This window comes from Antechinus flavipes, chromosome 1, assembly GCF_016432865.1.
Source record: "Antechinus flavipes isolate AdamAnt ecotype Samford, QLD, Australia chromosome 1, AdamAnt_v2, whole genome shotgun sequence".
In the NCBI taxonomy this organism is placed as follows: domain Eukaryota; kingdom Metazoa; phylum Chordata; class Mammalia; order Dasyuromorphia; family Dasyuridae; genus Antechinus; species Antechinus flavipes.
The window spans coordinates 661,225,545-661,249,914 of NC_067398.1; the positions used below are offsets into that span (position 1 = coordinate 661,225,545).

At 33.5% G+C, this 24,370-nt stretch overlaps 1 protein-coding gene across 2 annotated transcripts in view; it reads right to left on the bottom strand.

The window, feature by feature from the left end:
- The window catches only part of CHAF1A (chromatin assembly factor 1 subunit A), a 49,140-nt gene that overhangs the window by 10,718 nt on the left and 14,052 nt on the right, over nt 1-24,370 (bottom strand). Inside the window, exons 4-10 of one of the 2 annotated variants that reach the window (XM_051971906.1) lie at nt 7,951-8,007; nt 4,463-4,692; nt 4,044-4,104; nt 2,902-2,970; nt 2,014-2,240; nt 551-734; nt 129-209 (exon numbers count right to left, since the gene is read on the bottom strand). In XM_051971906.1, coding sequence (XP_051827866.1) covers nt 129-209; nt 551-734; nt 2,014-2,240; nt 2,902-2,970; nt 4,044-4,104; nt 4,463-4,692; nt 7,951-8,007 — 909 coding nt within the window. The remainder of the gene's footprint in view (nt 1-128; nt 210-550; nt 735-2,013; nt 2,241-2,901; nt 2,971-4,043; nt 4,105-4,462; nt 4,693-7,950; nt 8,008-24,370) is intronic. The other variant, XM_051971907.1, reaches the window with a different exon arrangement.

Genomic DNA, 24,370 nt, shown 5'->3' on the forward strand with positions numbered 1-24,370 from the left:
AAACACTATTTACTGTTTTATGCACACAGGACAGACTGGCAGAAATCTATCTCATCACAACAGTTTAGATTGATTTTGAACCTGTTTCTTGAAAGCCAACTTTTCTAACTTTTCAGAGCTGTTCTTACCCCTTCACTATGAGATAGGGACTCTCCTGGCTCTTCTTCTTCCCATTCCTCATCACTATCTATTTCATAGTCCAACAGCTTCTAAAAGAAAAATGAATCAATGTTAATGAAATAATTAAGATTCTCCCTAATAGTTATCTTAGATAATGAGCACTTTGTTTAGTAATTAATAAACTTTCTATGCAATATTATGTATTATATTTATTCATGTTGGTATCTTATGCTCATTATTAGACTTTAAACAATCTAAAAATAGGGATCATAGGTAATAGATTTAAAGCTATAAGGAATCACAGCTTATCTAAATTTTATAAATTACTCAGCATAAGAACAGCACTCTGTGAATACTAGCTGATAAACATTTGTTTTGTTGTAGAGACAGATAAGAATAAAAAAAAAAGAAAATATAACATCTTGCTTACGCTATCTTTGGACCAGGGGTTACGTGGATGGATGGCTGAGGTTTTCTTGTTCCAGGTACCCCAGTATGCAGGCCGATGGTTCTCAGAGAACTGCAAGAGCTTCATCCTACCAAATTTCTTCCTTTCAGGAACATCACTGACTTTGCCACTTTCCACTATTACTACATCACTGCTGAGTGAAAGACTGAATTGAGAAATTCATCATATATAAAACTGGTGCTATAGAAAGGCTTTGACCATCACTTAAGAGGCAAGAACCTGCTTTCAAATGAATAAACTATAATAATTCTAAAAAGATTTGCCCCAATTATGAAGTCAAACACCTACAATTACAGACAAACCTTCTATATAACACAACCCCCTAAATGACACAGAGATACATGTATGTAGTACAGGGAAAACAAAAAGGAGAAAGAAGGAGTTTCTGCAAAGGAATGACCAGGATTTTTCAATAAGTTGAGTTACATGCAAGCAAACTGATAAAAAACAGATGTCTTTTCTCTAGAGATTTGTGAAATAAGCTGTTTGCTAGGACAGACTGGGAAACTTTTAAAAAAAATTTCAATAGCATTTTATTTTTCAAAATCCATATAAAGATAGTTTTCATCATTTACTTTTCTAAGACTTTAGATCTTCCAAACCCAAATCTAAATGTTTCAAATTTTTTCCTTTCCTCCCTTATTTTCCCCCCTCCCCAAAATAGCATACAATCTGATATAGGCTAAATATGTACAATTCTTTTAAACATATTTCCATATTTGTCATGCTGTGCAAGAAAAATCAAATCAAAAGAAAAACAAAAAAAGTGAAAATACTATTCTTCAATCTACATTCTGTCTCCATAGTTCTCTCTCTGGACACAGATGGCATTTTTCATTCCAAGTCTATGAGAATTGCTTTGAATCATCACATTGTTGAGAACCATACAGAGTATTTTTATAAAATCACAAAAAATCAGAACTAGAAGAGCTGAATTAAGTTCAAATCCTGAGGTTCCAAATGAGGAAACTAAGGTTCAGAAAGATTAAATTTCTTGTTACAACACTGCGAAGGAGGTGCTATTATTGTCCTCATTTTATAGTTGAGGAATTGTGTCTAAGGTGGGATTTGAAGCCTAGGGTTTCCTGATTTGAAATACAGTACCTACACACTATGATGCCCTGCTTCTCTAGACGATCTACATCAACACCCTCTTAATGAGGGTCTAAGCAGTAAAACTAAGCCCACTGCAAATTCTATTACATTACACTGTCTCTGGGCTGACTCACACATTTACAAAGACAGATACTGAAACCAAGAAGAGAAAGCCCAGTCCAATACAGTACTTACCTATCAGCAGCAGAGCTATGATCAGAACCTTAAGTTGTTGACTTCCAGCTCAGTACCATACTACACTGAATTCATATTACACTGAATTCATAAATAATAAAAGAAAATAAATAACTAACTTTCTAGATACTAACCTGTTAATAGTGTTAGGACTTCGGACATAAGGCAAAGTGGGTCCAGATCTGTGAGGTTTACGGTACTTGAGATCTTTCAGAAAGTTTAATTCAGAATTTTGGTCCTTAAGAAGTTGGTCAAACTGATCAGAGAGCTCTTGGTCAAAAACCACTCGAAAGAGAGGGGCAAGGACCATGTTCTCTTTAATTTCAAAGGGAGCAAACTTCCCACAAGAACCAGCAAGAGTCTGAAATTAAGAATGAATCTAAAATTGAAATAACTGATACAAGACATCATACCATATCAAATATCTTTTTTTTTTAAACACCTTGTTAAAAAAAGATTTTAGCTCAAGATATTTGGAATGCTAAAGCCTAACAAAGTGGCTCCTGAACGAACTCTTCACATAAATTATTAATGTGTACATTTCTTCAGAACTATTCTTTCAGCATCAATCTGATTGCAATTTTTAGTAGTAATTTAAATAAAGGCATGGATGAGGCTCTTCTGCTGGGAATTTCAATAACATTTAAACATCTGAAAGTTTAAAGATATTGTTTCATATTGTTTATTTTTCTGTCACGTTAGTTTTGTCTCCCCAGTGATTTGCCCCTAAATGTAGAAATTATTTTTCTGTCTTTAAAGGCATCTATTATAATTCTGTGAATTTAGTAATCAATTAAGATTCTAAATATTTGTTAAGTGACAAGCATGTCATTTTTTGCCTGTTTGAGCAGACAAATGTATAAGATCTTCTAAGTTTGGAAAAATAAAATATCTATAGCCAGAGATCACATAATGATGAAATAAAGCCTGGTTGTTCAAAAAATATCATTCACATCAAAAACAAAAACAATAAAAGCTAATGAAACAAAATAAAGCTGAAACCGAAGGAACAAGTTTCTCACCTTGGGGGCTTGTGGGGTCTTTGGTTTCTGAAAGAACCTGGTGATTTCTGCCTTCTCTGCTTTAATGCGCTGTAGTTAACAACAGATGAAATAAGATAAGTTGGTATGTCTCTCCGTATTCATTCTATCATTCACACAGGGGCTAAAATAATTTTCCTAATGAAAAGGCCTGACCATATTATATTCCCCTGCTCAAAAAACTTCAGTGATTCTCTGTTGCTTACAGAAGTAGTTCTCAATCTTTGAATACAGGGACCACAGACCTAACAAGAAACAAGATAGTTATGCTGTTTACATCTATTGACTAAAAAATATGTTATTCAGCAAATATTTGTTAAGAACCTACTATGTGCCAAGCACTGAGTTAAGCACTGAGGTTACAACAAAAAGCAAAAACAATCCCTGCTTTCAAAGAGTCTGGTCTAACAGGAGACTGGGAAAGACTTCTTGGAGAAGTGGGATTTCAGCTGGAATTTGAAGGAAACTTGGGAATCCAAGAGTTTGAGATGAGGAGAGAACATAATGTCAGATATGGGAAGAACCAGAGAAAATGCCTGGAGTTAAGAGACAGAGTGCTGTGTGGGAGAAAAAGCAAGGAGGCCATTGCCACTGGGAGTAAGGAAGACGTTCTTACAGAGTCAAGAGGAGGTGGTAGACAAAGGTTATGAAGAGCTTTAAATGCCAGGGAATTTTATGTTTGGTGGTGGAGGTGACAGAGATCCAATAAAGTTTGGGGGGGAGGAAGAAAGAAGGGTGCATGGTGCGCAAGCAAGAAGTGCGACACAGTAAGATCTTTTAAAAAGATCCTGCTAGTAGCTTGGGAGGATGGACTGCAGAGGGAAAAACTTGTGGCAGGGAGACCCCTTAGCAACAGTTTAGGTGTGAAGTATAAGAGGAAGAGTGGAACCAAAGGTGATAGCTAGATTATGAAAGGGAAGACTGTAATAGAGAAGTTAAAGAGGATTATTTCAGGGAAATTAATTAAAGGGGAATATTTCAGGGAAAAGATGAGTTGTTTTACACATGTTGGGCTTACGATGCCTATGTCCTATTCAAGATATCCAATAAGCAGCTGAGTTATAAGATCAGAAATCAATAAAAAAGTTAGGACTGTGTAAGTAGTAATAATAACACTTACTTACCTTTTCCTCCTCTTTTAACCGTTTCTCCTCTTCCTTCTTTCTTTTTTCTTCAAGTTTAGCCCTATGAGAAAAAGATGATTTTTTTTTTTAAGACACACAATTTGCCACTGTAATCCTGGTACAGAGTACTTTATAAGCAAAGTAGTCAAAGACATTTCCCAGAAAGCCAAAGATATCAGCCTTAGCTTGATGGAGGGGAGAAGAGTCCAAAGCCACTTTCTTTTCAGCCCTTTCAAAAAAGGAAACTCAATTTATAACTCAAAGAAGAGGAAAACCTATAAGCAAAACTAATCTAGTTCTGCCTTTCTAATCCTAAAATAATGGATATACTCAAATAGTAGACATCACAGAATTTAAATACAAAGAATATGGAAATTAGCTCCTGTCAGTCTAGTATCAGAGGGAAGACTACCACATACTCCAGTGCTTCCTGTCTTTCCTTCCGTTTTTCTTCTTTGAGTCTCAGCTTTTCTGCTTTCTCTTTTTCATCTTTTTCCTTCTTCTCTCGCCTTTCTTTCTCCTTCAGTTCTTTCTCTTCCTCTTTCTTTTTCTTGGCTTCCTCCTTGGCACGTTTAGCCTCCTCTTTCAGCTTCTCCTTTTCTTCCTTTTCTGCCTGTAACTTTAGCTGTTTGTCCAAACGTTCCTTATCCTGCAGCCAAATGACAATTTGACAGATGAGCTTCAGACATCAGATAAAAAGATCTGAAGTGAAAAGCCAAAGGAATAACATGTTTTAATAGAAGTAAGTTAAAGTTACTAAGTGTCTGGAGAAAAAGATTCCTCTTCTACTGATATTCTAACAACACGGAGCCTCAGAGATTTCCATACTACCACCACCAATTTTCTATTTTGAAAACAGATTTAAAATAATATTATGGTTCTGCTTCTCACTCCAATTTTCAAGTAGCACACATTAATAATGGTAGGTTCTTTAGAAAATTAGGTCATCAACCCTTTTTCTTGTCTCAGGGCATCCTATTAAGGAAGTACCAGGAAGTACTCCATGTCCTTAGGTTTGGGGTTAAAGAACTAAAAGTATCTTCAAAAACAAATAAAGTCTTTTATGTGCCTCAACTTCTTCATCTATAAAATGAACATAACGATCTGAATTATTGTGTCAAAAGTATTAAAGGGCAGAGAGTTAAGAGTTGCTAATGCATTAGTAAAGTTTATGAAACCTTGTCTCTGCTGCTGGGTACCTTTCCACAGTGTGGAAAGCAGTATTTACTGTACCTTCTTGAGAGAACAGTGAAGATAAGTCCCTAGTGGGATTTTTTTTTATGCTTTAAAACATCAGAAATAAGTTTTAAAATATATAAAAAGAAACTGATGACTAATACCACAATGTGAAAAACCTTTTTTTGGATTGTAAAAAATGTTAACTTAAGGAAAAAAGTTAAGAGAGAAAACTATCAAGTTTTTGAGAGTACAGTAATTTCTATAATAAATAGGTAACATGTTTACTTTATTTCTATATTAATGGAAAGTGTACTAGATTAGGACTCAGAAAACTAAGATTTGCTATACCGCTTACAAGTCATGCCACTGTGAATAAATAATTTTGCAATTTAGTTTTCCCATCTAAAAAGCTGGAGAAACAATTTTTTCTCCTAACTACTTAACTTTGGTTATCAGAAACACATTTAATTGGGAACTAAAGTTGAGTGGTCCATAAGCTAACAGAATCAAATTAAAGAGACAGATATTGTCTTAGAAGAGAACGTTTCATCCATTTTACAAATAAGAAAACTAAGGTCCAGAGAAGTTAAAGACAGATTTGCCCAATATTTTATTGTTACATGGTTGGAATTTAAGCACTGGTCTTCTATCTCTAAATCTAATGTTTTTTCCTAAACCACATTGTTTTTAATTATGTTAACAACAGCTAGAAATATCTCAGGGGAGCTCTTAATACTGTGTCATAGACTCCCCCCAATTTGGCATTCTATAAATTGGTGAAGCCTAGAAGATGTCCTTCTTATGTTTTTAAATACATAAAAGACTTATGATTACAAGGGAAAATAATTATAATGAATAGTTATCAAAAACAAATTCATGGATCCCAAATTAAGAACCCCTAAAGATGAAGAAATCACTAAGCTAAAACCAAGCTAATACTCTGAATAGGGGCTGCTAGATGGCGCAGTGGAGAGAGCACCAGCCCTGAAGTCAGGAGAACCTGAGTTCAAATCTGGTTTCAGACACTTAACACTTCCTAGCTGTATGAGCCTGGGCAAGTCACATAACCCCAATTAACCCCAAAGAATACTCTACTTCTGAAAAAAGTACCTAAACTATCTCCTACACAGCACAGCTTCTATCCAAAGCCTCCCTTCCCTGACAGAAATTCCAAACAATGGAACTCAAGACTATTTTCCTTGGTTATGATATGTGTGGATAATCTAAAAAGTCATGCCATATCTAGCTTCTGCATCAAGCATCCAGCCTGTAACAGTTACTACCTGGGTATCCTAAGAGTACTGAAATGTTTTTCTGTCTTATCATATAACTAAAATTAGGAACCTTTTTAGCACATGAGGTCTCTTTTATATAACTGGCATAAGACATGATCTAGTGGCTATCAGGCATTCTGATTCAAAGAGATTGAAAATTATTTTGGGGCACAACACTGTGCCTAATTCTCATTGAACTAGCCCATTCCAAATAAAAGGTTTTAAAACCGTTAAAATATTGTACTTTAGAGGCTCGATACATTAATGTTTAGTTGGATATTTGGCAATATTATACTTTTAGAAATAAATATTTTATTTCTAACTGTATCTAATTATACCTCTCTCTACTCTGACATAGGTTCCACTACCATCTGCAAAACAAACACCTCCCAAGTGTATATGTAAAGTTACAGACAGATGAGCCAAATATCCAGGCTTTTTGTCTCTGATACAGACATACAAGTACTTGGCAAATATTAAAAATCTAGATTTAGCAGCAGATTGGTGAGGAAAAAAGCCTTTTAGTTATCTAAGGAAACAAAAAAAGTGTGCTGGAGGTTTAAAAAAAAAAAAAAAAAAAAAAAGGACTAGAGTCAGAAAGTTCAATTGGCTCTGCTGTTACTTGTGTGCCCATAAGGCAAGTCATAACTTTTTTAGGCCTCAGTTTTATTAGCAGCAAAACAAAGGATCGGACCAGATTATTTCTAAGATCTCTCCTAGCTTTAAAATATCTTCTATTCAGGAGATTGTAGATTACAGACAGTGTACAGACCAGCAGTCTTATGTTTAATTTTTTCACGTGTGCTAAATTTTAAAATCCAAACTAACTGAAGCCTGATACACAAAAATCAAAATCAGTTCAGATAGGCATAGAAAACACATGGACACTTTTCACCCATAGCAAATGTTACAGAATCCCAACATAACAATGGTAGAAAGAATCATGGATAACATCTGCCTTAGCTACAATCCTCCATGCAAATGAGAATGTAGGACAATCTACCACCACATAATCAGGCAATAGAACCTGTAGGATAAATGAATTAGGGCTCTTTAAAATGAAGTTTCGCTATAATAATCAGTAAAAAATATTTTCATATAAGTTATTTGCCAAATTTATTTTTATTAACTAGTAGGCACAACAGTAAAATGACATGCTCTGTGGGAGTAAAAAGGAGCTGTCACTATTAGGAGGAACATAAAGCTTTGTATATGTCTTTGAGAAGAAAAACTTGGCAAAAATGCAGGATTTCGCAAAGCAAAAATGACAACTCACAAATCACAAAAGCCCAGTTATTTATACAGATATAGGATTTGAGAAGCACTAACAAATTAGAAAACCAGAAAATAAGCAAGTAAAAACTGGGCCAATGGGAATGCAAGGAAGAGCTTTGCTTACTATTTAATGCAAAAGCACAGCAGGCTAATTTTCTATTTCAGTGAAAATGTCTTACTCTTTGTAATCTCATCTTTCCCTTCTCTGTTGAACTTTTGATCAGCTTCCGAGGTACCTAAAATAAAAGAGATATCTTTAAAATAAAAGACTTATACTCTAATATGCACAAAAATATTAATTTGAAGATTTTTTTAAAATTGGATTTATCTTTTGTTTTTATGTTTATCGTAATTTTTTGCCACTACAAAGAGAGCTACTACATTTGAGAATATATAGTTTCTTTTCCTTTTTTTCTAATCATCTTTGAAAATAAATCAAGTAGCAATATTATAGGATCAAAAGATATAGGTACTTTTAACCATTCTTGGGGTGTAATTCTAGATTGTTTTTCAGAACAGTTGAATTAGTTCACAATTCCACCAACAATGAATTAGTATCCCAGTTTTTCAACATCACCTTCAATATTTGTCACTATCATTTTAGTCAAACTGACAGGTGTAAAATGTTATCTCAAGATTGTTTAATTTGCATTTTTCTAAACAAATAATGATTTAGAACATTTTTTCATGAGTAAAAATATTTTTGATCCTGCATTGAAAAACTACCCATTTATATCATTTGACCATTAATCAATTGGAAAATGACTCATATTCTTATAGATTTCACAAAGTTCTTTATATATTGTAAATGATACTTTTATCCAATAAACTGTCTATAAATCCCACTCCCCAATTTTCTGCTTTCCTTCTGATCTTGACTACTACTTTTATTTAAACAAGATCTTTTTAATTTAATGTAACCAAATTATCCATTTTATATCTTCAATATTCTCATTTATTCATAAACTGCCTATCCATAAGTCTGATAAGTTACATATTCCATGTTCTCCTAAAAACTCTCTTTATAGCTAGGTCATGTATGTATTTTGACCTTAAAGCTAGATCAATGGAACAGAGTAGACATAAAATTTACAATGGCGAAGAAACATAATATTCTGGTACTTGACAAGTATAAAGACTTAAAATTTTGGCACAAGAATTCATTATTTGGTTAAAAAAAATTGTTGAGAAAACTGGAAAGCAGTATGGCAGTATCTGGGTCTAGACCAATATTTTACATCACCTATCAAGATATTGTTTCTTATGACAAAATACCATCCTATTATCTTTAGGTATCCCAATTCAATTACTAATTTTCCAACTGATAAATATCTAGTATGTTTCTAGTTCACTGCTATTACAAAAAAGAGAGCAGCTTTATTCTTAATGCAAAAAAAAAAAAAAAAAAGGAAGAACAGAAGGAAGGGAGGGAGGGAGGAAGGAAGGGAGGGAGGGAGGAAGAAAAAAGGGAGGGAGGGAGGAAGGAAGGAAAGAAGGAAAAAAGGAAGGAGGGATCCCTCTGTTCAATGATTGTGGCCTAGCTGAATAAACTTAAAACACTTAGAAGAAACTTAGAAGACAGATGTATCATAAGCAACTATTAAGATATTAGAAAATTATAGAGTATCCAGGAGAGCAACCAGGATGAAGTACCTCAAATCCATGTCATATGAGAACTGTTCTGAAAAAAACTGGGCAGGTATAGCCTGGAGAATAGAGACTTCAATATTTGAGATGCTGTCATGTACTTGTACTATTTGGCCACAAAAAGCAGCCTCAGGTGCAACTAGTAGAAGAACTATTTAAGCTTAATATCAGGAAGCTTCATAAAAATTAGAAATGTTTCAAAGTGGGATGGGCTGCCTAGAAAAGTAGTGAGTTCTCCTTCCTTAGAGGGCTTAAAAAAAAAAAAAAAAAAGGCTATGGATGATCACTTGATGAGTATATTATTATAGTGGGGATTTCTTTCATGTATGGGCTGAACTAGATAGACACTAAGACCCCTTCTAATCTTTAATTCTGTGATTCTATACAATTCAAAAGGGAAATAAGTAGAGGCCGAGGGAAGAGTATTTAAGGGAGAAGAAAAAGTCAAAGAGGGAATAGTCACAAAAAATAGAGAAAAAAGGGATCGCAAAATCTATTTATGATTTAAGATCCTGACACCTAAATCAGGGAAAGACAAATCATAAAAAGAAAGATATAGACAAAACTCATTAATGAAAATTAATTTTAAAATATTGAATTTTATGAATTATAAATATTGAAATTTTTATTAATAAAATAGCTATAATAACATATTAAAAATATAACAACACAAAAACAGATTAGAATTAGACCAGAAATGCAGGCATGGTCCAATAGGCATATTAACAAAAATCAATTTTTAAAAAGCATGCCATGTAAGGGCAGCTAGGGGGCACAGTAGATAAGAGTACTGGCCCTGAATTCAGGAGGACCTGAGTTCGATGCCGACTTCAGATACTTAATATTTCCTAGCTGTATGGGAAAGTTATTTAACCCCTATTGCCTCAAACCAAATAAACAAAAACAAACACCACTCTACGTATAACCTATATAAAATTGCTTGCCTTTTCAACAAAGGGGAAAGGAGGAGAGACAGAATTTGAACTCAAAATTTTTACACTCTTACAATTTAATATTTTTCCTCAGTTACATTCAAAACACTTTTTAACCTCTTCTTTAGAAAAAACTTTTGAATTCTAGGTTCTTTCCCTTATCCCCACCATGATTAAGAAATCATATATGAAGTTGTGCAAAACATTTCCATAAAAGTCAAGTTAAGGGGAAAAAAAGTTTAAAAAGAGAGAATGTTTCTATTTGTATTTAGACATAATCAGTTCCTTCTCTGCATATGGATAGAATTTTTCATTGTAAGTCCTTCAGGGAAGTTGTAGGTGATTGTACAACTGAAAATAGCAAAGTTATTTACAGTTGATCATCCCCAAACATTGCTATTATTTTGTATGCAGTGTATTTCACTTTAGAATTCAAAATTTTTAAAAAGTGTTTTTATATGCAATTAGAAAAAATGTTTAAGAAAAAACATAGCAATAAATATTATGTTACTGTAAGAGAGTGAAGATGATAAAGGGGCCTATCTATTCCCAATCTACTGAAGAAGTTGGGAAGGAATGGGAGCAAAGCTACATTCAGAAGGGTTTTTATATTTACAAGGAGAAAAGCTATCTCTTCATATGAGAAAAGGATGAAGATAGTAGGGGAATATGTCTCAATGAAACGAGATGAAGAGGAAGGGAAAAGAGAAAATTCTGAAAATAACAATTTTTTTTTAGCAAAGTAAAAGATGAGCTCTCAACTGAGAGGACTGAGAGATGTGGTTATGGGAAACTTGAGAAGGAATAAAATGGTTTGGAATAGCTGCCATGATGTGTAGAAAAAGAAACTGATCAGGGAAATATGAAATGATTACTTTTAGTAGGGGCCCAGTCCACAGTATACAATATAATTTTGCAGTTGACCTGGAGATTGTGATTTTGTGATTTTTCTCCAGTTCTGTTCATCAGCATATGAGTGGGAATAAAGACAGAGGATGGTGGGAATGATTCAAGGTTGGATTTCACAAGGTACAATTTTAACTGAGCAAGAAGTTCATGTAGAAAATTTTACAGGATTAAAATAATTATAATAATGAGATGATTTTTGTAAAACAATTAGCAGTGTGTCTGGGACAGAATACATACTATATAAATGCTGATTCCCTCTACTTCACCCAGTTAATCAATGGGTGAAGAGAGGGAAGGAGAGTGTAGTCAATGCAAGGTTGATGCCTTGGAAAACTGAAGGACAGATAGATCAGATGTCATTGTGAGGATGAAGAACAAGGTCAGGGAGTTATAAGGCAGAAGGAAAAAATGAAATGAAAAAGGATTACGATTGGTGTTAATTTTTGTTTCTTCTCTGACCATCCTTATGTTCCCAGTTTCTTCCTTTGTGTTATTTCCATAGCTAGCATTCCAGAATTATCTAGAATTGTGTCAAATAATAGTTATAATGTTGGACATAATTGCTTTTATCTCAATCTTACTGGCCAATTGTCCAAAAATAAGTTCTCAATCTGCACTACCCCATCACCTCAGTCAGTAGGTAGGGAAGATATTTCTTCATGGGTCCTCTGGAAGGCTAATCAATTCTTATATCTTTCAAAGTTGTTTGAAAAGGACCACGAAACTCAATGTTGATGAAACTGGGAACTAATCTAACTACTCTGGAAAGCAATTTGGAATTATATTTTAAAAATTCACTGAACATATACTCTTTGACTCAATGACACTATTACAGAGCATATATCCAAAAAAATCAAGATCAGATGAAAAAAATCCATATCTACAAAAATATTTATAGCAGCATTTTTTTATTGTAGTAAAGAACTGGAAACAAAGTAGGTGTCCATCAACTGGGAAATGACTGAACAAATCATGGTACATGAATGTCATGCAATATTGTTACCACATGATATAAAAATGACAAAAAGAACAAATTCAGAGAAACTGGCAGAATTGTGTATCAACTAATGAAAATAAAGTGATTGTAAACAAGAGAAGAATCTACAAAATGTTTATAACATTGTAAAGGAAAAGAGTGGTGAGAGATTTAGGTATAAGTTCCATTTATAGCAGGATGATAACACATCAGAATTAGATTTTTATGGAGATAGTTCATGTATACTGAATAAAATATAGAAATTGAAGTACTCTACTATCCAAGAGCATATGAGATATAATATGAAGCTATAGGAGAAGCTTCCCTTGTAAAATATATTTTTCAAAACTTGTACCATCCTCCTCACAGGGTTACTATAAAGAAAGCATTTTGTTAAAGTTAGATCTAAACAAATGAAAGAGTATCACTTGCTCATGGATAGGATGAGCTAATATAATAAAAATGACAATTCTATCTAAAGTAATATACTTATTCAGTGTAATGCCAATCAAACTACCAAGAAATAACTTTATAGAGCTAGGAAAAATAATAACAAAATTCATTTGAAATATTCAAAAGGTCAAGAATTTCAAGGGAATTAATTCCAGCTTTTGGGATAAGAATTCACTATTTGACAAAAATTGCTGGCCAAACTGGAAAATAATATGGCAAAAATTAAGCACTGACCAGTATTTAACACTCTATAGCAAGATGAGGTCAAAATGAGTTCTTGTTTTGTTTTTTAAATTTTATTTATTTTAATGCTCATTGCTTTATTGATCATGTTGGGAGAAAAAAAATCAGAACAAAAGGGAAAAACTATAGAAGAGAAAAAAAACACAAAAAAGAAGTGAACATATCATGTCTTGATTTACATTCAATCTCCATAGTTCTTTTTCTGGATGCACATGGCATTTTCTGTCCAAAGTCTACTGAGATTACTTTGGATCTCTGAACCACTGAAAAGAACCAAATCTTTCATAGTTGATCATTGCACATTCTTACTATTATTGTATACAATTGGATTCATGATTTAGACACAAAGAGTGATACTATAAGTAAATTAAGAGAACAAAGAAATTAATCTACCTCTTAGATCTATGGAGAAGAGAGGAATTTATTATTATAGAGATTATTATGAAATACAAAATGGATAATTTTGATCATATTCAACTAAAAAAGTTTTGCACAAACAAATGCAGACAAGATTAGAAGAGAAGCAGAAAGCCGAGGAAAAATTGTTATAGCCAATGTTTCTGATAAAGGCTTCATATTTCTAAAATATAGAGAGAATTGACTTAAATTTATAAGAATATAAACCATTCCCCAATAGAAAAATGGCCAGAGGATATGAACAATTTTCAGACTAAGAAACTAAAGCCATTTCTAGTCATATGAAGAAATGTTCTACATGTATTGGTCAACTTGCCATCTCGGGGAGAGAGTGGGAGGAAGGAGGGGAAAAGTTGGAACAAAAGGTTTTGCAATTGTCAATGCTGAAAAATTGCCTATGCATATATCTTGTAAATAAAAAGCTATTTTAAAAAATGTTCTAAATCACTGATGAGAAATGCAAATTAAGACAACTCTAAGGTAGCATGTCACATCTCTAAGATTGGCTAAGATGACAAGAAAAGTTAATGATAAATATTGGAGGGGATGTGGGAAAACCAAGACACTAAAACATTATTAGTGAGTTTGTGAATGATCCAACCATTCTAAAAAGCAACTTGGAATTATGTCCAAAGAGCTAACCAACTATGCGTGCTCTTTGATCCTGCAGTGTCTCTACTGGGTCTGTATACCAAAGAGATCAAAAGGAGGAAAAAGGACCCCACATTTGCAAAAATGTTTGTAGCAACTTTTTTTGTGATAACAAAGAATTGGAAAATGAGTAGATGCCCATCAATTGGGGAATGGCTGAATACGTTGTGGTATATGACGGTAATGGAATATTACTGTTCTATAAAAAATGATGAAGAAGCCGATTTTAGAAAGGCCTGTAAAGATTTACACAAACTGATGCTGAGTGAAACAGCAAGAATGTGCAACTGTCAATGACAAAAGGCTTAGTTCTTCTTAGGGGTTCAGTGATCCAAAACAATTCCAATATCTTTTGGACAGAAAATGCCATCTGCATCCAGAAAAAGAACTATGGATACTGAGTGTAAATCAACATATGCTATGTTTACTTCTTTTTTGTTTTTTTGTTTTTCTCTCCCATGGTTTTTCCCTTTTGTTCTGATTTTTCCCTCCCAGTATGATTCATAAATAAATAAACAAATTTAAAAAGAAAATAAAAGAAAAAGAAATGATGAGCAGGCTGATTTCAGAAAAGCCCGGAAAGACTTACAACACACTGATATGAGTAAAATGAGTTCAAGAGAACACTGTACATAGAAATAACAAGATTATGTGTTGATCAACTATGATGGACTTGACGCTTTTCAATAATAAGATGATCCAAGATAATTCCAATAATCTTGTGATGGAAAAAGCCATCTAAATCCTGAGAGACAATGATGGAGAGTGAATGTAGATAAAAGCATAGTATTTTCACCTTTTGGGGGGGTTAGTGTTTGCTCTAATTTTCATTCTTCTGTTTTTTCCCTTTTGATCTGCTTTTTTTGTCTGCAGCATGACAAATACAGATATATGTTTAGAAGAACTGTACATGATTAATCTATTTTGAATTGCTTGCTGTCTTGTGGGGAGGGAAGAAGAAAAATTTGGAACACAAAGTTGTGCAAAGGTGAATGTTGAAAACTGTATTTATTTGGAAAAATAAAATACTATTAAAAAAAAGGCATTTTGTAAATTTAAATGTTTTATAAATATAAGCTATTGTCCATTTGACCACCAGAAGAGCTGTATACCAAATGGTCTTTCATGTTTTGTGATTCAGAATTAGAATGGGAAACTTACAGGATTCAGCTCTTAAAATTAGCTCAGATGATCTTAGGAGAAACTATATATCTGAGAAAATATAGTAAATTTTATTAAAATCTTGAGCCTAAAGTCCCCTCAATTTATTTAACATTATAAAATCAGGAATGATAGTATGGTAAAATGGAAAGGGGTTAAATAGCCCTTGCCATGTGAAGAACTTGTGTGTGTGTGTGTGTGTGTGTGTCTAGGTATACACAAAATAGAAATAAGATATGTTTAGGGAAAGGGGCTAGCAACAAGAAGAATCAGGAAGAACTTCAAGAAGAAGTTAGTACCTAAGCTAAGCCTTGAAGGAAACTGTAAATTCTAAGAGATGGAGAGTGAGGAAGAAATGTGTATTCTAGATATAGGTGACAGTCAATACACATACACAATGGCAGACATTATTATACCATGAGGAAGATAGGCATTTGAGCCAGATCACAGTAAAGATAAGCAATAATGCATAAAATAACTAATAATGCAGAATGAGGCCAGACTATTGGGAGTTAGAAGTTTATATTTAATTCTAATAGTAAACACGGGATTGTCCAAATTTACAGAGTTCTGATGTGGTCAGATCAGAGCTTTTAAAAAAATCACTGTTAGCTGTATGGAAGACAGAATGGTGTAAGTAGAGAACTAAGGCAGAAGGCTACTTGCAATACTCCAAGCAAAGAGTGATAAGACCCTGAAATAAGAGTACTAGTTATGCACGTGAAGATGAGGGAATGATGTGAGATATATTGTTGAGACAAAAATCACAAGACTTTTCCATTGACTAGAATATGTAAGGTGAGAAAGAGGAATTAAAGACACCAAAATTTTGAACATAGTAACTGAAGGATAATGGTAGCCTCAACAAAGTAGACTAGTTTAGAAGGCTGGATTCATGGGGACTGATAATAAGGAAATCAAAACATAAGAAATCTTGGAAAGAAAGGAAAAAAAGAACTAGGAAAACAACATACATAATGGCCATATCAGTATACAGGCAGCTGATCTCAGATTAAAAGCAATGACCAAGCTTGATCCCAAGAGGCAGTTGATGAAATAAATACCTATTTTCAGGAGAGGTGAAAGAGTATAAGAACTTAATATTACAAACATAAGTCATATATAGTCTCTGTGTATAGGTTTTGCTTGACTTTTTCTTTATCCTATATGTAGGGAATGTGTGTGTGTGTGTGTGTGTGTGTGTGTGTGTGTGTGTGTGTGTGTGTGTTTTGTAGGACGAAAGGGCAATAATTAGCAGGAAAAAAGGCATCAAAATAGTTACCACGTTTTAATTATGTTTAGAATCTATTTTAAGATGATTGAATACTCTGGAAAACTGAAGTAAGACCAAGGATGATCCAAATACTACACAATTTTGAGAAAAGGCTGTAGAAATTATTCTACTTTTCTCAGAAAAAATAAAGTTTGAATCCTAGTTGTGACGTCTTCTAGCCAATTGATCACAGGTATGTCAAATTTCCTCTATGTTTCTTTATTCCCTAAAATGGCAATGGTAATATTTGTATCACCTACCTCAGTCTTTTTGTGGAAAACATTAAGTTTAAAGCACTATGAAATTGTGAGCTATTATCATCTCTGGGGCTAACGAAGCTATTTTTCTGGGAATATATAGATTGATCATTTATCCAGCACCAAGGATCAATCAACAAGCATTGATTAAACTCTTAGTATGTGCCAGACTTCATGCTAAATGCTTAAAAAAAAAAAAAAAAAAGAGGAAAGGATAAGAGATGAACAATACAGATGCTACAATACTGACATTTTTTTAAAATAAATTTTGCTGACATCTCATTTTGCTTTTTTATATTAGTTTTTCTTTCTTTCTTTTTTTTAAATAACTTTTTATTGATACAACCCATGTCAGGGTAATTTTTTATAGTATTATCCTTGAACTCACTTCTGTTCCGATTTTTCCCCTCCCTCCCTCCACCCCCTCCCCCAGATGGCAAGCAGTCCTTTTACATGTTGAATAGATTACAGTATATCCTAGATACAATATGTGTGTGCAGAACCAAACAGTTTTCTTGTTGCCCAGGGAGAATTGGATTCAGAAGGTATAAATAACCCGGGAAGAAAACCAAAAATGCCAACAGTTTATATTCATTTCCCATATATTAGTTTTTCCTAGTACAATCTCCTCACTAAAGAACACAACCTTCTAACAAAGAAAAACAGCAAAATTAATTTAGTACGTACAATCCACCACCTCTTGAAAGTGATTAGGGACCAAAACTAGTACACACTTTATATTAAAAAAAAAAAAAACTTAGAAGAAAGCCTCTAATACTTTGAATTAATCCTCTATGAAGGAATTATGGTAAGACATAGATAAAAAAAAAAAAAATCACAAAGATGGAAAATCTCAATTATATCCAGAGAAAACTATGGATACTGAATACAAAGCAAAACATATTATTTCCACATTTTAAATAAAATTTGTGGGTTTTTTTCTCATGACTTTTTGATTTTTCTGATTCTTCTTCACAATATGACTAATGTGGAAATATGTTTAACATGACTGTACATATATAACCTATATCAGATTATTTACTTTCTGAAAGAGGGAGGAAAGGAGGAGAAAAATTTGGAATTCCAAAATCTTATAAAAATGAATGTTGAAAACTATATATGTATTTTGACAAAAATATCATTGAGTTTAAAAAAAAGCCACAACATGAAAAAACATGTTTGTGTTACAATCTATAAGTACACCCTGATTGATGAATGAATGAAAAGCACTTATTAAGTATTTACTATCTGCCAGGAACTGTGCTAAGCACTAAGACTACAAACAAGTAAGACTTTCTAATCTCAAGTTTATATTCTAATAAGGAAAGACAATATATAAAGGGGAAAAAGAAGGGAGAAGGATGTCTAATGCAAGCAGAAATCCTGTTTGGAAATGGAGGCTTGGTTCCTGGTAAGATAAATTGAAAGCTCACCTATCAAAGTCCAAAATCCAATGTGCAAAACCAGTATCTGGTGGGAGAGAGACGAGGAGGGATAGTCACAGTACCCAGACGCAGTGAGGTTCATAATGCCAAAAAATTTATTAACAAAATGGCAAAAAAAAAAAAAAGTCTTAAAAACAAAATCTATTCTATTTTAGCCAGTTCTCTTACTTTACAGGGAAAGAAAGCTAGAGCTCAGAAAAGAAGAGATTGTACTATGGGCAATACAGTATTTGGCAATAAAGATAAAAAAAAAAAATGTATGGTTCTAGCCTTCTTAGATTTTACAATTTAGTAGAAACTGGAATGGATTCCCTATCCAGTGAATTTTCTATACTATAGTACAATCATTCAAATTAATGACATGATAAGTATGATTATTTGCAGTCAGGAAGACTCTTTATGAGTTCTTTATGAGTTCAAATCTGACCTCAGACACTTAACTAATTGTATGACCCTGAATAAGTCATATAATTCTGTTTGCTTCAGTTTCCTCATCTATAAAATAAGCTGGAAAAGGAAATGGCAAATCACTTCAGTATTTTTGTCAAAAATTCTCCAACTGGAAAGCCAGACATAAATAAAATAATATAGCAATAATGAATGTGGTTACTACTGGGTGAGATCTCAAATAAAAGGGATTTACAGACCTGGAATTGGAAAACACTGAATCTGGAATGAGAAGCTCCACACTGGAATCTGGACTTAATAATAAAGTAACACAAACTAAACTTTTCTGGTCTTTAGTTTCCTTACATGTAAAGATGAGAAATTAGCCTAAATAGCTTCTAACCTCCTATACAACCCTAAATCTGTAATTCTTCAATCCTACTAACTTAAGGTCACCCAGTCGTAATCATTCATCTTCCATTCACCCTGTGAGCAGGTCAACAATTGGCCAGAACAGTTCTTAACTTTTTGTGTGTCTTGGATTTCTATGAAAGTCAGTCTGATAAAAGCCATGGACCCCTTCTCATTATGTGTTTGAATTCAAAAAATGTTTAAAATTATTGTACATGTATAATCTGTATCAGACTGTTCTCTGTCTTGGGAAGGAGGAAAGTAAGGGAGAAAAGAAGAAAAATAATTTTGGAACTCAAAAATCAAATAGTATTAGGTAAAAAAAATTTCACAAGGGGCAGCTAGGTGGTGCAATGGTTAGAGCACCAGCCCTGAAGTCAGGAGGATCTAAGTTCAAATTTGACCTCAGACACTTAACACTTCCTAACTGTGTGACCCTGGGCAAGTCACTTAACCCAAATTGTCTCAGCAAAAAAATAAAAATAATAATAATAATAAAAAAGACAACAGAAACCAATTATACAGAAATACAGTTAAAATATTTTTTTAAAGTTCAAGGACCCCAGGTTAAGAACTCTTGGTCTGGATAAAAAAAGAAAAATCCTCCAATTCTGAAGAAGCAACAGTACAATCAATTAATAAATTATTTAGTAAGTGAATACTATATGTCAGTGCACATAGGCAAGCAAATATTTAGGAATAGTAGCTATGTAAAGATAAAACTAATAAAACATGGAAAAATTGCAAAAACATCACTATCTTGACTTTTTATTCATTTATAAAAGTAACACCAAGTTGCATGAATTTGTAGGCAACTCCATTTATAATCACAACTCGTAGAAAGAAAGTCATGAATAAAAGATAAATTTAAATAGGAAAGTCAAAGGGAGGATTCTCATCCTATAAAGAATTTCTTATACCAAAAAACTACAAAATAGAATGACTAAAGAGGCAATCAGATGTACTGAACAAATGGCTGGACTTAGAATCAGTTAGACTTGGATTCAAGTCCTGTTTCACATACTAGCTTTGGGATCATGGAAAAATCATCCAACATCTGAATGACTTTCAAGCAACCCTTTAATTCTACAAAAGAATTATTAATTCTAACTCCTCCCACAAGGCCCAAGTACTCTGTGGCAGGGATTGTGTATGACAGGCAAAAGGACTATCAAAACAAATGGAATAATCCCTCAAGGAATTTATATTTTGCTGAGACAAACAGCATGTACAAATAGAAGAAGACAGATAATAAATGTACAAAATATACACAAGGTAATAAGGCAAGGAGAGCTCTAGAAGTCAGAAGGAACCATGAAATGTGGATAAACTGAATATTGAACTTACTGAAGGATTTTGTGAGAGAGAAGTGAAGAGTACATTTCAAGGACCAGAACAGTGAGAGCAAAGATATGGATTTGGCAAAGATATGCCCAATCCAGGAGAAAAGTCTAATTGCCTGGACCATAAGTATTTGGCAAGGGGAATAATGTATAATGAGGCGGGACAGACAAGTTGGGGCAAGTTGTAAAAAATTTAAAAACCAAAAAATAAGAGTTTATCTATTTATCATATAAACAAGAGGGAGCCACTGAAGTTTACCGAGTTTCTTTAAGGAAATCACTATGACAAGCTTTGTGGATAATGGATTGAAGTAAAGAATTTTTGAGAAAGGGAGATCAATTAAGAAATCACTGCATAAGTTTAAATGAGAAATGATGGCCTTCACTAAAGTGATGGCTACATGAATAGTTAGAAGGAGGGTAGTTTCAGATGTTATTAAGGGAAAAAAAGGCAAAAATTCAACAAAATGGATTATGTCAAGTGAATGCAAGTGAGGAATCAAACATAACAGGGTTATGAACTTGGGAGTTGATGGGTAGGATTTTGAGGGAAAAGATGAGTTCTGTTCTAGATTTTTCTTTCACAACATGACTGATGTGAAAATCTGTTTAACATGATTGTACAAGTATAATCTACATAAGATTGCTTGCTGCCTTGGGGTAGGGGTGAAAAGGAGAAAAATTTGGAACTCAAAATCTTACAAAAATATGAATGTTGAAAACTCCAAATGAAATTTGAAAAAATATATTATTCAGTTGGAAAAAAAAATTCTCATCACAACAGCAAATTTAACAGATTATTTTTGCCCTACCCCTACTGGTTCTGCTCATAAGATTGGGAGAGAGGAACCAAATGAATGGTTAGGGCAAACAATCTACCCAGTCCAGGTATTGGTTAGCGAACTGTGGAATCCTTATCTTTAGGACAGAAGGTTCAGGCTCCCAGATCTTGCTTTCTGTTCCCAAATATGAATATTGCCAAGGGAAGGAGGTGGGGGGAAGGGGAGGGAGTTTAGACACTTGTCTAGGGTTTATAAGTTTATAGCATGCTGATGCACTGCCAGAGATGGAACATGTCAAGGAGAGTTACCATGAGATGCTTAAGAAATGGATGCTTAAGCATCATCAAAAATCATGAAGATCAGAGAATGGCCAGAGAATAGATAAGACATTACTTGAGCTCTCCTCAGATTCTCTCAGAACCAATGCTAGGTCAAGCTTGTAAATGGATTTTGGAGTGACAGAATCCACAAACACTCAAAGTGTAATAATTTTCTAGCTTAAGATATTTTGGAAGGACTTCAGGAAAGGTCTGGGCAGTTAAGAAGGGGAAAGGAAAAGAGAGATGTGGTCCAGCACGGGCACAAAATGGAGAGGACCGGCACAGGGAAACACAGTTACTAGGAGATCTGGCACAGGGAATCTAGTGGGAGGGTCTTAGGTAAAATACAAAAATAGCAATAGTTACTCTGTCCTGGTTCAGAAAGTCAGTGGATTAGCAGACCAGCTCTAAGTCCTCCAACACAACTATAGAAAGAAAATTGTGCACCTCTGAACCCCAGCATAACAGGGAGGATTTGGCTAGACCCACCTAGCAAAGCGGAAAAGTCTCTAGCACAACTACCTCCAACCCCAGCCCAGCACTGTCAGTGAGAGATCCCTGTCCCACTACAAAAGAGCTTGAGACAATTTCCCCTGTGCTCTAAAAGCACAGCTCAACTTTTTAAAATGAGCAAAAAAGAAAAAAGAGCTCTCATTATAAAAAGCTCCTATAGGGACAGGGAAGATCAGAACACAAAATCAAAGGAGAACAGCAAAGACAAAATGCCTTCAAGTGAAGCCTCAAAGAGGGATATGAACTGTCTCCACCTCAAAAGGCTCTCTTGGAAGAGTTCAAAAAGAATCTTAAAAGAGAGATGGTAGAAAAATGAGAAAAAGAAATGAGAACTAAGCAGGAGAAGTATGAAAAAGAAATATAGAAAGTGAAAAAAACAACTCCTTAAAAATAAATTTGGCAAAATGGAAAAAGAAAACTCCTTGAAAAATAGAATTGGTGAAATGGAAAAAATATCTATTAGAAAAGCAACTCCTTTAAAAGTACAATTGGCCAAATGCAAAAGGAGGCAAAAAAGCTAACTAAAGAAAATAATTTACTAAGAATTAGAAATGGGCAAATGGAAGTGAATGATTCAATGAGACATCAAGAATCAGTCAAGCAAAACAAAAAATTTAAAAATAGAAGAAAATCTAAAATACCTCATTGAAAAAATAATAGACCTAGAAAATAAATCTAGGAGAGACAATCTAAGAATTATTGGACTATCTGAAAGTCATGATAAAAAAAAAAAAAAAAAAAAAAAAAAAAAAAGAGCCTGGACAACATCTCTCAAGAAATCAAGGAAAAGAATACACTGATTACCTCTTGAAAAAAATTTTTCCCCAAAAATGAAAACTTCAAAGAATACTGTAACTAAATTCCAGAATTATTAAATTATATTACATGAAGAGGCACAAAAGACCTATTACAGTTGAGGGAAAGAAGGGAGGGGAATGAGCATTTTTTTGAACCTTAATCTCATTGGATTTAGCTCAAAGAGGAAATAACATACATATTTAGTTTAGTATAGAAATTTATCTCACCCTATAGGGAAATAAGAGGGTAAAGGTGAAAGGAAAGTTGGGAGGTTAATAGAAAGGAAGGCAGAAGTAGAAGAAGAGATTGAAAAAAAGGGAAGGCAGACTGAAGGAAGTGGTGGTCAGAAGCAAAACACTGGTGAGGAAAGAAAGGGTAAAAGGAGAGAGAAGTATAATAACTTGGGAAAAATAGGATGGCAAGAAATAGTCAGTAATCTTAGTTATGAATGTGAATGGGATGAACTCTCCCATAAAACAGAAATGGATCGCATAGTGGATTAAAAGCTACAATCCTACAATATATTGTTTACCAAAAACATATCTGAAGCAGAGAGATATATGCAGAGTAAAGGTAAAAGGTGCAGCAGACTCTTTATGCTTCAGCTGAAGTAAAAATAAAAATAAATGCACTGGTAACAATCCTGATCTCAGATAAAGCAAAAGCAAAAATAGATCTAATTAAAAGAGATAAGGAAACTACATCTTGCTAAAGGGTACCATGGATAATGAAGTAATACAATAGTAAACATACACACACACACACACACACACACACACACACACCAAGTGGTATAGGACAAATTCTTACAGAAGTAACTTGCAAGAAGAAATATTTCGCAAAACTATACTAGTGGGGGATCTCAACTTCCCTCTATTAGAACTAGAAAAATCTAACCACAAAATAAATAAGAAATTAAGGAACTAAGCAGAATTTTAGAAAAGTAAGGTATGTAAAGTCCTTTGGAGAAAATTAGGGACAAAAAGGAATACCCCCTTTTGTCAGCAGTATATGGCATCTACACAAAAATTGACCATGTATTAGGGCATAAAAACCTCAATCAAATACAGAAAGGCAGAAATAATAAATGCATTCTTTTCAGATCATAATACAATAAAAATTACGTATAAATAAAGTCAAGGAAAAAAAGACCAAAAAAAAAAAAATTGGAAACTAAATAATCTAATCCTAAAGAATAAGCAGGTGAAACAAATCATAGAAATCGATGATTTCATCCAAGACAGATAATTTCATCCAAGAGAATGACAATAATTAAACATACCAAAACATATGCGATGCAGCCAAAACAGTTCTTAGGGAAATTTTTATATCTCTAGATGCTTACTTGAATAAAATAGAGTAAGAGATGAATGAAAGTAATTCAAAAAGCTAGAAAAAGAACAAACTAAAAACACCCAATTAAATACCAATTAGAAATTCTAAAAAAGCAAAGTAAAGAATAATAAAATTGAAAGTAAGAAAACTATTGAACTAGTAAACAAAAGTGAATTCTACCAAATATTTAAAAAACAATTATTTTCAATACTATATAAACTATTTGGAAAAATAAGTGAAGGAGGCCTACCAAATTCCTTTTATGACACAAATATGGTGCTGATAACCTAAACCAACAAGGACCAAAACAGAGAAAAAATTAAAGACAAATTTCCCTAATATATAT